The 15,004-nt window shown below is 35.0% G+C and overlaps 1 protein-coding gene and 1 non-coding gene across 2 annotated transcripts; both read left to right on the plus strand.

Moving 5' to 3' along the window:
• The first annotated feature begins 6,758 nt into the window (after positions 1-6,758).
• LOC148293619 (U6 spliceosomal RNA) lies at positions 6,759-6,865 on the plus strand. Its single transcript, XR_015836941.1, has one exon. It is a non-coding gene; the product is annotated as a U6 spliceosomal RNA (small nuclear RNA).
• Positions 6,866-10,460: 3,595 nt separating this feature from the next.
• Positions 10,461-11,989, plus strand: LOC110746570 (homeobox-leucine zipper protein HAT22). Its single transcript, XM_021946796.2, has 3 exons — positions 10,461-11,128; positions 11,240-11,319; positions 11,437-11,989. The coding sequence occupies exons 1-3, from the start codon at positions 10,628-10,630 to the stop codon at positions 11,717-11,719; spliced, it is 864 nt and encodes a 287-aa protein (XP_021802488.2). The 5' UTR covers positions 10,461-10,627; the 3' UTR covers positions 11,720-11,989.
• Positions 11,990-15,004: the final 3,015 nt, after the last annotated feature.

Here is a 15,004-nt window from a genome sequence, read left to right on the forward strand (position 1 = left end):
ACATCCTCTTCTCATAATGACTTCACGCTTTTACTATGCAATGGGTGTGGGCAGGGTAGCCTACCACGCGCGGCAGTAGTCCCATCTAGTCATGTGGTGATTTAGGTGGTTTACACGTGGCTTTTGAGAGGACATGCGCACACTTTATGAGGTGCGGCGAACTTGTGGTTAGAGGAGGTCTTGTTGTTGATGTGGCTGATTCGTATCCCTTCGAATTTCCCCAAGATCGCTCTGAGACCGAGATAGAGGGCGGTTTAGTCATCTTCCGACGTGGTGCACAAGGTCCATGTATTATGTTTTGATTGGGCAGACGGGCTCGGTGTGTGCCTAGTGTCAACAACTAGCACTTTCAATGAAGGACAAAAATTAGTTGTTTGTGTCAAAAGTACAGTAAACTGTACAACTCCCTATATCGAAACTTCCCCTGTTGAAACTTGTGAGGGGTGACTGAACTAAAAAAAATGTGATTTGGCATGTTTTGCTTTACTACCACATTGAAGTACATGTTCTTATATTGAGGAAAAAGATAAAATAATATTGTTGGCATGTTTTGCAAATGTATTAGCAGTTGTCAAAAATGATATGCTACTTCCATACACTTTCAAGGTGGCATTAATAGGATTAAGTGCTCTGTTTAAATGCCCTATGCCACATCATTATAAACATGATATCAAAATGTGAACAAATCTTTGGTGCATTGGAATTTTTTTTCTTTCCCAAAGTAACTCATTTCATTAAAAATGAAAGACATTATAATTTATAAAGATAGAAAGCAAGCCTGTAAAATGGTCCGGGTCGGGGGTGTTAGCCCATACCCTACTTAGGCATGAGGTTTTTTTGGCTCTATGGGTTAAACTGGTCGGGCAACTCTATCTTAAATAGACTAAGCTCAGGCCTTATGAAAGGGCCAAAAAATTTCGAGCTCATGGGAGGTCCTATATGACATATCAAATAGGCCACATATAATTAATTAAATATAATTATACTTAGAACATTCACAATGGACTCCCTAAACCATTTCATTAGACAAAATTTAGAGAGGAAGTGAGAAACCTCACCTCCAATCATTCTCCCTATCCAACTCCTAAAATAAGGAGACCTCTATGAGCTCCTAAATTTGAGGAGAGAGAAAAGACTCCTAGTGGCTCTCTATAATTAAATGCTTATTTACTTTAAGAGTAATGCTATTTTAAGTATTTATTTAATATCAACTTTTTTTATTATTATTTTATATAAAGAGGAAGCATTTATGCTAAGCTAAAAAAAGAAATAAATCATTTATGATTCTCTAAACTAGAGAACATGTTTGGAGTTGAAATTTTATAAGGAGCTCCTAAAATAGCTTTATAGTGTTTTTAGCTAAATATTTATACTACCCTTTAAAAAGAAATAGTATAACCGCGCGTCTATCACTCATGTAAATAGTAAATGGGTCATCATATTCTTTCAAATATTTTAATTAAATATAAGTATAATTAATATTAATTTAGTATATTTATAAATATATTATTAATTAACTTAAATATCCGGCCGCCCATGGGCCTAGAAATCATGGTGCAAGCCCTTCCCTTTAAATAGCTATTGTTAATGTGAATTTTTGTTTTAACTTCTCCAACTTTTCATTTCCTTACCTATTGTCAATGTGAATTTCGTTTCTTAGTTCTCCAATCTCTTGCATGTCCAGCAATAGAATCATGGATTCCGATTTTAGAAATTCTTGCTATTCTATTCTATTATCTTCAATATATGAATTTCTTGCATGTGTTTCTTTTTGAGAACCCTAAAATAGACTAACCATGAGACTCACATGCTAATAAAAAAATACAGCAATTAATGCATTATGTTGTTAAGAACATCAATAATGGTTGTTCAATAGTTGAATGCAAAATTGGTCTTTGTTTAAAGATCTTTTTGAGAATATTGCAATGGTACAATTTTTAGTGTTATTAAATTTATCACTTTTATTTTATTTGAGTATGTAAAAAACGTGTAAGTAGATATATTTATTGATATGAAGTTATTGAAATGTACCATTGCAAGTAAAATTGCAGTTCAATTCAATAGATGCCAAGACAGATCAATTTATTGAACTATTGAACAACCATTATGGATGTTCTAACTTATTGGCATAAGTACAAAACCTCGGCCCAACAGAAATCAAAACAGAAAATTAGCATAATTGAGACCAAGGGAAAACTAAATTTGCCTCTCAATTTGCCTCTCAAACATTCAGGCCAATACAAAACAAAGGGAAAACTAAATCCGAGAACAAGCTACTGCCGCACCAGTCCCTTCCCACATGCCGCACCACCATCTTAAGTCCACAAACTACTAGAGAAGGGTAACTAACCAGTAACCAGACGTACCAAGCTTTGAATGAAGAATAGTGGTTGGCAAACCACCCGAGCAAAAAGAGCTATACTAATCCAAGTTTATTGTTATAATTTAGTCCAAGAGTACCATTGTTAGTTAAATTCAAAAATAAACTCCAATTGAATCTCTAAAATTAGGCCTAAAGAGAGTTAGTGCATTTTAAAGTGCTTTAAAAGCAAATTACTACTAATTTAGTAATATTTTTTTCTCCTAATATTGAAAGAGATTTCAAGTTCTAACACACAAATGGATAAGGAGGGAGAGACGATCGAGTGATTTTATTTGTCGATAAGAATGATTGAGGTATTGTGCGCCCAATTGAGAGGCAAACTTGATCAAGAAAAAAGCAAAAAGAACGCAAATTGTTTAAGAATATTCAATTATGCATGCAAATATGCCCAAAAATTATGTATATAAAAAGTAAGAAGCAGCACCTGCAGCATTTCAAAGTCTCACTTAAAAAAATCCTTTCTTCGAATTCTTAGATCTTCAAATCATTACACGTATTTATTCCCTTCGAAATTTCAACTAGAAAAGCAAAGGGCATCTGGCCATGATTGTGGTTTGACCATAAAATAATATATTCCCCATAATCTAAATGCCACAAATAAAATATCATCTACGTTGACATAAAGCTCCCAACATTTGCCCTAGAATTGTGTGATTAGATAACCAAAGCAAAACAAAAGTCAAAATCTCCAACTCAAGTCTTGGAGGCTTTGAGTGGGTGCGAGAAGAAAATATTTTTGTATTTGTACGTCTTTTTCATTATCTGCAGAAAATTTCACCATGGATTCATATTCAGTCAACTTATGTTGGCCAGTTGATAAGCGTAGAATATGCTTAGATGCCCAAACCACAAATAACTTGGGATGGAGAAGTTTGACCTTTCTTTGTCTTTTTTAGTTTATTGTCAATTTTCAGCCGTGTCTGTAGTGGCTAAGAGAGATTGTGGTATATGATTCATTGCTTCTTTAGAGGGAAATCTTAACCCCCAAGTCATTGCTCCCCAACCCCACACCCTCAATTCCCCTAGTCCAATACAAAGACTTGCCTCCACTACTTCTAAAATTCATGTTGTTTTCATTATTAATGTGTCAAATTGGACAAGAACTATGAGTTAGGATCCTCTGCTTTTCATGTAGCTAGGGTGAACTTTGTTATTTTCATGTGGGGTGGATATAATTATTGTTTAAATCAAGTAAGGTCTCTAGTATATATTACTTACAATTACGGATCCTTCACTATTTTGTGTTGCATATTTTGCTTATGCAAATAAAACTATGTCAAATTAATAGTTTCAGGTTCGAATCCCAACGACATCATAGTTGTGTGTGTGTGTGAAATCTCCCTCCCTTGTAGTTTAGACTTTCGCTTGTATTAAAAAAAAAAAAAATTATGCCAGATTAATTAAACCTAACTTCACCTTTGGAACATGTAAAGAGAATTCATTTTTGTGGTCTATAGCCTGCCACATAAAAAGGAAGTCCCCTCAAGTTTTTCTCTACTTATAGGGAGGACTCAAACCTAGAGAGAGGTGGTCAGATCAAAGTGGTCATTTCGTTGATCCTTGTCAAATCCAAATTCCACCCCTTGATATGGGGCAATCAATTCTTCCATGAATCACCCTTGATCCAATACTGTTGATTCCTTCCCTTAAGCAATTCCGAACTCCGCACCGGTGCCTCTGATTTGCACACCAGGCCTTCTTTGGACCAGGATTCCGGCCTTTGCTAGCCTAATTGCGTTTGTGTTCTTCAAGTTTTTGAAGCCTTGAGACATTGGGGCTATGAACAGATGGGCCCATGAACATATAGCCATTCATTCCCACTTTGGGATGAGTTAGGGCAGCCCCAAATTGACGGCGAAATTGGGAAAAGTTTCTAGGATTTTTAATCATTTGCAAGAGAAAGAAAAAAAGAACAACATGCTCAAGAAAACTAATGGCAAAAAAAACATGGAAAGTATACTTACTACAAGAGGACAACCTCCAAAGGTAAAGTCATCGATTGAGACTCTAGGGTTGAAAATCAAATATCATACTTGTGGGATAACAAATATAGATATTTATAAAAATACCCAATCCTAGACATGTATTTATAAAAATACTCAAGCACTATTTAAACATAGAAACATACCCAAAATGGGTTTTGGGTATGTGTGTAATGATGAGTTTTGGGTATGTTTATAAATGGGTTTTGAGTGTGTGTAATGATGAGTTTTGGGTATGTTTATAAAGTGTTTTGGGTGTTGGGTATTTTTATAATTTCAGACCCCATTTTGGGTATTTTAGTGAAACTCCCTAAAAAATATTCACTAGGCAACTCCAAATCAGCATGTGTCCATAACTAGGGTAAAAGATATGACCATGCAACTTTACACATCCGCATGCCACGCAATATTATTCCTAATCGTCTAGGTCAAAATATAGAGTTGGATAAAGTCTATGAACTCATTAGGCTAAGTTTTATCTCAAAAAAAAATTGGTGAAATTAGAATCAATCGTTTACTATAGGCTATTTTAGAAACCTACTTTTCTGACGTAGGAAAATTGTGTTTGATTTATAATCACTAACATCCTGATACTAACAAAAGCCTTTCTTGTATTGTAACCCGATCACTGTCAATTCATGAACCTGTAATCCACTTTAGTCGATTCCCATGTGAACTAGGGCTTAGGGGGTTTCAATTTAGACATGCAATTTGCAAATACCACTTGATATGCTCTACGGCTGGCTCGGCTACTTGAGTCTCAAATCCACTATCAGACTATGATTGCATATCAACCAGCCACATGGCCAGCATTTAGCAAACCCCACTTTCTCTTTGTGATATAGCATTGCATTATAGGACACCTTTTATAGTCAGTCAGTCACATTTTTATTTAATTAACATGCATGCAATAATGTTATGTTAATGGGGTCTAATCCAGTGAAAAAAGACCTTCACTTGCAGACTATTGATCGTATGTTCGAATCCTCATGACATTATGGTAGTGTGTGTGAGAAAACACCGCATCCTCTTAACAAAACACGTACTTGAATTATTATTTTTTATAGATTATAAGCGGATAATGTTTCATATCTCGGAATTGGATCGATGGTCAATTGAGCATGTCCTGCTGAGTGCTCTCACATACACACACAAGTAAAGCAAAGCAAAGCAAAGCATATGGGTGCTCCTCCACCAACAACAACCACCCATATGTCTCAATGACACTCCTTTTTCTATTTGTGCAGGAACCCTATATTTGTAGGACCCTATTGCCTTAACTTTATGCCCCAATATAGCCGGCAAATTAAATCCTTCCAACCGTTTTTGGCCCCTTAGCCCCCCAACCACCTAGTCAATTTGGCTATTCCTCCCCACCCCTAAGTGTCCCTTGTGGGACCTCTTGTTAAACTATATTTTAGCTTAAGATTACTCCATCCTCTCTAATTTCAATTTTGATGGATTTTTTGTCATCGGAAATCGGGGATTAGACTACATTTAGAAGAGAAATAATACTAAATTAAGAATTCATTTATTTAATTTTATTGGATTCTATTATTTATCTATATTGTTTTAAATCATCTAAGTTGCTTCTTCAAGAGGTTCTACTAGAACCAATTGTAAATATGTACAAGGAGACAAACACAATGGCTTGAAATCGTAAACTTGTATAATAACTCTATCTTTTGATATGTTAATGTTATGTTGTTAAACGGTTAATTTCAATTACACAGTTACATAATAATTTATTTAACTAATAATTGAAACACAGTCAAATCAAACATGCTACCAAACCAAGTGCTAAAATTCCTTGTAATCATATAGGATATATAACCGAATCATCTCTCTCTCTCTATGATTGAACGAAAGGCAGTCACCGTAATGGGGGTGACATGGGTCTATGCTTTCACAACTTTTCAACGCATGCATGATGGCTATGTGGGAAAAGCCTCCCCCAACAAGTCTTGCAAAAGAGAGTTCAAGTGGGGCAAGCCAAAGCTTTTTGGCTTTTTGCTTTATCAAAAGTCGGTGCGTTTGTTGATATATCCCTCCTCTAGAAACTACAGATAAATACAATATTACAGAAAAGGCACCAAATAGATTCAAATCCCTCTCTCACATCAAAATTAAACATCATGCTCTATTTTATTAAGCAAAAGACCCACTTGAGCATTCTGCTTTTCTTGTCAAGGTAATATTCTTATTCATCTTAATTCGCTTTTTATGACCTGCCGGACAAGCCATATTTCTTTACCGCCATACTTTATAATTATATGGGATGACAACAGGAGCATAGCTTCAACTTTTCAAAGCCCTTTCCTATATGAACAAATACATGCACATACTATATCAACTTTTCAAGTTTCCCTTTTTTTTTGGGGATCAAATTCCAAGTTGCCCTTTCGGGACATCCAATAAAATTAGAACGATTCAGAGAGAAGATTAGTATGGTTCTTGTGCAAGGATGACACGCATAAATCGAGAAATTGACCAAATTTTTTAAAAAAGGAAAAGAAAAAAAAAACTATTCAATTTGCTATCAACTTGCATTTTTTTTTTCTTCTAGTTTTCTTTTTGTTGGAGTGTTAAAAGGTGAAGAGAACTTGCTGCACAAGCTAAGTGTAAATACAATTTTAAACTCTAAACAACTGATTTGACCGGGAATGTGAATATCAATCCATTCTAACCCTAAAAGAATCCAATTTCAAATCCTCACACTTATGCTAAGAATAACACAGCCGAAGACTAGTGAATTAGTGGGAATTCGAGGATCAAGGAACAAGATTGAAAAGTAGTACTAAAACTTGAGGCATAATTTGTGGGTGTAATGATGTGTGAACAAAGAAATATGTCATCTAGTTGTCATATTTATAACTTTATGGAAAATGCTATGCTTACCGCATTTTAATACCACATTATGTAGTATTTATAATAAAAGAATTCAGTAAATTATAATAATTCATATAAAATAATATCCGAGTTTCATTTTGTTCCTCAAATTAAGTTGTAATATATCTTGTTACGTGGTGCTCTTAAATTCTTCTTAATAAATAGTACGATGATAATTAGTATACATGTATGTATGTATGTATGTACACATGTGCAGTGTGGGAGCAGGAGGATACCTATAACCTTTTACCGTACGCACGCACACGCTGAGTCAGTTCTGACCTGACACAGAAAAAGAGCAACATGGTCGGCTGGCCTTTAAAGGAAGGAAGAAGAGACATCTCATCTCACAAACAAAAAAAAAGCGAAAAAAAAAAGAGAAAAGAAAAAACCTTATCCCAAATTCTCTCCCTCCATCATTGCCAACTTCTACGCTCCACAATCATCAACCTCCCCACATGGAATCAAATGCCCTATCATACCAAATCATTGGTGGGGTCTACCTGTCCAACTCCCTTATACCCTTCCACGTGTCTCCACACGACCCATTTTATTTGTTTTTTGTTTTTATATTTACAATACTTGATTTATAATTAATACTAAGAAAAAAATGTGAGAGGGAGGGCCGGATAAGGGTGGTGATGACGCATGATCGACAACCACCACTAGTTTATTTGGTTTTATTATGTCACTTCGCTTAGTGTAGGAATTAATTAATTAATTAATTACCAAACTAATCAACTCAAAGTTTGTTTATCACTAACAGTATTATTTTTAATATGCCCAATCATGCGTTTAAAGTGAAAGCTGCAAGATACATACGTATATTTATATTTATATTATTATTATTATTTGTATAAATTAATTTGATATTCTCCAATATGTCAAAGTCAATGCCTATCAACTTGGGGTCCGAAAATACTGGCTGCAAAAACTTTTTCATATTCAGCCACTCGATCGATGACGAAAGCTTTGGCCTTTGGATAATCTTTTTCCAGAAAAAAAATCTTTCCTTACGTTTTCTCAAGCACAATAATAATAATAATTATTATTATGATTATGAGAACGACCATGGTACTCAATTATAGAGACTTCCTCTGTTTAAATATATATAAATAAATAAAATAATAATAACAAGAAATTAATTATTAGGTATTTGTTAATATACTAGAATTCTTTAGTCTAGCTAGTTCTTGTACGTTCTTTGAATGTTTGGACAGCGGTTCAACTTTGTATTCTATTACATATACCATTTTTGTTTTCTAGAACGACCCATATGCAGTCAATTTTTCTCCATTGTCAGAGAATATAATTTCCAAGTCGTGTTTGATCTTTTGTGCAATTTGAAGGATTGAAAATTAATCTTGAAATATTTTTATAGTTGAACAAAATGCTTCATGTACTATATTATCTGATCAAATCATATCTCTCGACCTAATTCGACCTCTAATGGATCCCCTTTTTAAAAGGTGCATGTATATATGCACCGTTTAATAGAAGCTGCATGACAGCCCAAAACAAACTCATGTGACAAATGCAAGTGTTTAATAATTAATCCCCCTTGAATTCCTTTTTTAGGATTTTATTTATTTATTAAGAGATGCGATAATATACTAAATTCACACACATTACACAAATGCTAGAACTCGAACCTCTAGGACTTTACTTGAGGGAATAATTATTCCAAACCACTACATTAGTGAGTCGTTTGTCCCGTTGAATTCTTGATGATGAAGAAAAGTATTACTTTAATTAATTTCAAACTTGAACAGCTAAAAACAATTAATCCCGCCATATAATTGTGGGCATTATATTCGGTGGAGAGCTGTGCCCCCACACTAATCTCATCAATGACTGCTCTGGTGCGGGACCATAATTAATTAAACACTAACCATAATTAGTACTTGTGCTTAAAAAAGATTATAAATGGAGTTAAGAATAAGCATGCAATAGAAGGCAAGGTTTGCTATCTATCTACCAATATATTCATGTTGTCTTAATTGCCTTTTGCATTATTTTAGGTTTATCATGTTTTATGGGTGACCTAACTACTCATCACTCTCATCAGCATCGCCGACAAAGCAATATTATTGAAAGTGCTTATTGTACATGTACAGAAAAGCAGGTCCCACAACACACATACTCCACATCAACTTTCTAGTTAAGCAAAGATCCGGATTCTTGTTGATGAATCATATTCTCGTGGCACCATTATAACTCTTTTGAATTGAGTTGAAGAAGTAGTCTCCCATGGTGCATGCCTTCTACCTACTTTTTTCTATCTTTCTTCTTTTTGCCCTTTTTCTTTTCCTTTCTCGCAAACCAAACAAAGAAAAACAGAGATTAGCTGCCACTAGCCAACACTAATTATGCAACTCTAGCTATAGATAGTGCACATCTCTTTCTAGCTAATCTCTGCCCAATTTATAAGCACCCACCCATCTATCTATTCTATCCACCCATTCTGAATTAATAAAAGTTAGAATGCATGTCCATTTCTCTGTAGCCAGTTGAAGCAGGCATGGAGTGGGAGACAGTTCATGTGGTCTGTTAAAAAAGGAACTTATAATTAATATCTAATCATGGCTTTCTCATTTAATTATTTCTTTTTCTAGACGCTTAAAAGCAATCTTTGAATGAGCAAAAACCAATACTAGCTAGCTAATTAATTGGGCCTTTTTTTAATAAAAAAAATATTAATTTATGAGACAAAATCACGGACTAGTTCTGCTGGGACACAACACAAGTAAAGCTAGCATTAGCAAAAGTGTGCCCAATAATTGATACATGTAAAGTGGAACCTACAAACGCAAGGAAGCATATAAATGAAAAAGATTAAAGTGGTAGCAATAGTTAAAATTGGTACGTTAATGGGTGGCGAAGCACAACCGAATCATCCTCTTGATGTGTTTCCCACTGCCATGGGATTCTAGCAAGCATATGAGAGAGAGAGAGAGAGAGAGAGAGAGAGAGAGAGAGAGAGAGAGAGAGAGAGAGAGAGAGAGAGAGATTATATGTCCTTGTTTTGTTTGTTATTATAATGGAGATATATGAAAAATATGAACAATATTATATGGTAGTGGGGCTCATATGGTCAACCTATGTAGAGAGATAGGGAGGTACCTTCATAATTTCTCAATGCCCCAGATTCGTTTCCCTACTCATTCTTTCGTTTGATTAATAATCATAGCCACCCACCCACCCACCCAACGCCCCCACAAAAGTCTCATTCCTAATTCTCTCTCTCTCTTCCCCCCTTCATATTATTTACACACCCTTTTGCTCCCATAACTTCCACCATATATATTATCTCCTCCAACCCCCCATTTCTCACATAACAAACCAATTCCACATCTTCTTCTTCTTCTTCCAAATGGGTTTTGATGATCATCCTTGTAACACAGGCCTTGTCTTAGGGTTAGGTCTCACAACATCGTCCCCTCAAGAGAGTACTTCTCCACCAAAGGCTCATAATCCATCAAGGTTTGCAAATAAGCCTTCCCCAAATTCTGCTCCCACAAGTGCTACTTTCGAGCCATCTTTAACTTTGGGTCTTCCTGGTGAGCCATATCATCAATTAGTGGCCTCCAATTACAAAGGTGGTGGTAATTCTCACGAGGAAGCAATTGATTTGTATAGGCAAGCTTCCTCACCCCATAGTCATAGCGCGGTCTCTTCCTTTTCTAGTGGTAGAGTGGTCAAAAGAGAGAGAGACCTTAGTAGTGAGGAGGTTGAGGTTGAGGTAGAGAAAGTCTCTTCAAGAGCGAGTGATGAAGATGAAGATGGCTCTAATGCTAGAAAGAAGCTTAGGCTCACCAAGGAACAGTCTGCCCTCTTAGAAGAAAGCTTCAAACAACATAGCACTCTCAACCCTGTAAGTTCTCTCTCCTCCCTTTTTCTCTCTCCACATCATTTTTGTCTATATTTGGAATCTGATATTTGCCTTTATGAAAACTAATGTTTATTTTGTTGGGTATAATTACAGAAGCAAAAGCAAGCTTTAGCCAGGCAGTTAAATTTGAGGCCAAGACAAGTGGAAGTATGGTTCCAAAATAGGAGAGCCAGGTAATTAATTACACAGATCATCCTTAATCGTATGCATAATTAAACATAACACATTATTTACAAGTACTATATATAGAAATTAATTAATTAATTTGGGGGGTTTTTGTTAATTGGCAGGACAAAGCTTAAGCAAACTGAGGTAGATTGTGAGTTCTTGAAGAAGTGCTGCGAGACGCTAACGGATGAGAACCGGAGGCTACAAAAAGAGCTACAAGAACTCAAGGCACTCAAGCTAAGCCAACCTTTGTACATGCATATGCCGGCAGCCACCCTCACTATGTGTCCTTCTTGTGAAAGGATTGGAGGTGTGGGCAGTGAGGGAGCTTCCAAGAGCCCATTTTCTATGGCTCCAAAGCCTCACTTCTATAATCACTTCACCAATCCCTCAGCAGCTTGTTAATTAATTAGGCTCCCACTAATTAATTACTGCTGTATTATTAGGATTAGATGATAAGTGAAGGAGAAATTAAATCCTCATGACCCCTATATTTTTTTTTTGGTTCAGGGCTTTGTAGTGAATGAAAGACTAGCTATAGTGTAATTAATTTGTAGAAAAAATAGTTTATTACTGATCAATTACTTTTACTTTTTTTTTTTTCAAATTATAATTATATATGTCTGTAAATCGTCAAGAATTATATCTATGAAGGGATTACTATTATTTTATTTATTTTTGGATTAATCTGTCTTTTGTTAATTTCTGTTCTTGGAGTTGATTTTTGTACAAAGCGTGCATAGCTCACGTATTATAAGAGGCTGATAATTTCAGATGTAGACAAGTTGAGACAAACTCGTGCATGACTTCATGAAGAAGTTGAAGTGAAAGATGCTGCCATGGATATATGTAACCCCCCTTAATGTGTTGTACGTGTCACAAAGTTCTTGTAGGTAAATATTAGATGGGACAGAAATCTGGAACTACTGGACCAAACAGAAGTCCGGCTTTTGGATAAATCGTAATCTGAATACAAAATATATATATATGTTATTCAAAATAAAAACCAAACAATAGAAGACGGAAGTATAAATTCTTGGTTTTAGGCAAAAACTTGAAGTAAACGTGAGATGCATTCAGACGTATCAAGTAAATTCGAATAAATGCTATGAGTTTTCGATTTGAACAAGTGTAAATTTACCATCCATCCAAGTTAACTATTATGTCACTTTGACTGATCATTTCCCTACCTAAAAGCAAAAGATTTCTATATATAAATGTGACCATGTCACTTTCATAAAATGTAAAAAAAGTAATGATGCAGCATTAGACATGAAACAAATGAAAATTGGTAATTAATTTAGGATCCGGATAAGATATTTTTAAAGGTCATCACTGAAACCATGAGATATTTGACCCAAAACAAGAAAGAATTAATATTGGAGATGATGATTACATAAGAAGTAAGTGTGGGGTTAGGGGTGGGACGTTAGCTCACATGTATCTGTCTGTAATTCAGTTGCTTAGAGACAGATAGAAGAAGGTGAGGGTCTACAAAAATGGGTGGTGAGAAGCGTGCAAAGAAAGAAAGGAATGGATATCAGGATGATCACTCAAAAAACCTAAAATATAAAAAAAATATTTGAGGATTGAGGTCACGTGACATGCTATGCTTTTACTAGGACCAGGAGGGCCACAACCCACGTGATATGCCAATGGGTCTCTTCCCTTCTTTCCTTCACAAAATCTTATCATGAGAGATTTTGTATCAAAGTCAGACTCTTCTTCTTCTATTTCTTCTTCCCATTTGATGGATGGACCCCAACCCGCCTTTGCCTTTGCCTTTGCCTTTGCCTTCCCATGGCTTAAAATTCCTAAAACCCCATATATGTATTCTACCTTTTTCAATAATGGAAGGATCAAATGGACGGTCCAGATAGATTAGGGCAAAGGAAAACAATTACATATGTTTACGTTATAGGCACGCTATGATGAATGATGAGAAAGGTAATTCTAAAACAAGTCCACACATCACTCATAATGGATGGTGTAGAGTGTGGACCAATTAAATCATGAGGGGAACTTTCCAGGAAAAGAGTACACTTTCCGGGAAAACTCCTTTGTCTTATGGGCTCTCATCATCATCACTTTCATCACCCATTTTTTCTGTCACAATCATCACCATCCTTCTGCGAACCCTTCAACTCCCTCCCCCCCTTTGAATTCCAAAGTTGAATTATTTTAGTGTTGATTGGTAAAGAGTGTGAAAGCTATATGCCTATTATACAACAACTATATACATATACATATATTTGTTAGTTTTTGATAGTTTCTTTTTGCTATTTTAAGATATATATATATATATTTTTGGTTGTTAATGCTGTTTTAGGAGGATTGCTTGTTTTTGTTGTCGACTATGTGGGGGATGGTGAGGGGACAAACCTTTGTTTAAGAGAAAATCATAATCAAATTATTTGAAAGGGCAAAACCAGTAGGGTCATTTGCTTTATAAAAGCTTTGGGTGTTTTAATATTTTCTCTAATTATAGATTCAATCTACGTGTGCACATACGTAAGTTAATAAAAAAACGGACCTGAAAACACATGTCTTGTATTGGATGCACTGTCGGCCCGTGGAGTTTATATAAGGATTTGTTCAACATGATTTTTTGAATTACCTAACTTTACAAAATTCTACATCACTTACGCAAGTTTAAGTTAAATTAATCTTCCAATTTGTTTTTATTTGGAGTGGTTATTTCAGAGGTGTTTTCTTTTCTTTGTAAAATGTGTTGGCCATAAGTTTTCGTAACACGGTTAGTCTCGATGAGAAATGAATGAAGCGTGAAATAACTTAGAGGTCTTCAAAAGTGAATCATCACATGACTTCATTTGACGACATCTTGAATGAAATTGCTAAAAATATGATAGTGGGATGAATTGACTTGCTTTTATATAGTTCAAAGGAGAAATTTGGCTGGAAAAAAGGAAAGAGTTAGGGAATAAATTGATACTATATATCAATATAATTCAGCGGGGCAAAACCTCATGTTACTATAATCCGAAACGTATAGTCCTGAATAACATGTTCATATTCCAGTCAAAGACCTCAAATTTTTGGAGCAAACACTTCACTCAACTTTTGTTTTTTCTGTCATAAAAAAAAAAGTCTAATAATGCCTCTTGTTGAATAAAATCACATTCAATAGTAAATAACCAACTCAACGGCTAAAATTCCAATCCAGACTGTCAAAATTTAAATATAAATAAATATAGATCAAATTCTACCCAAAAAACCATCCCAAATTCTATGAAGTTTGATGTATATGAAATAAAAAAGTTTTTTTTTTTTTGGTTTGGAAATTTGCAATTTCGTGGTTGATTTGTTTGTAGAAAAAAATATTGTTACTGCAAAATTAAATTAACACCAAAAAAAAAAAAGGAGACTAAATAATTGTTTAAAAAGGAACAAAGATGAGGTCTCAAATGTTGAGACTTGAGAGTGGAGGCAAAGAGTTGTTTGAGACCTTATGTATTTGTGAATAGTTGTACTTGGGATCTCAAAATTTATATACTCCTGCATTGTTAAATCATTCATCCTCGAAAGCAACTGAGCTGATTTTTATATTAAAAACCAAAAAAAGAAATTAAAATTCAAACTTGAGTATGTGTACGTATAAAGCAAACATAATACGTATGGGATGGTGCCCCCCCATCTCATATGAGTCAGCAGTAAGGAGAAGAAAAATAA

This window comes from Prunus avium, chromosome 6 (assembly GCF_965620075.1).
Source record: "Prunus avium chromosome 6, drPruAviu1.hap1.1, whole genome shotgun sequence".
Lineage (NCBI taxonomy): Eukaryota > Viridiplantae > Streptophyta > Magnoliopsida > Rosales > Rosaceae > Prunus > Prunus avium.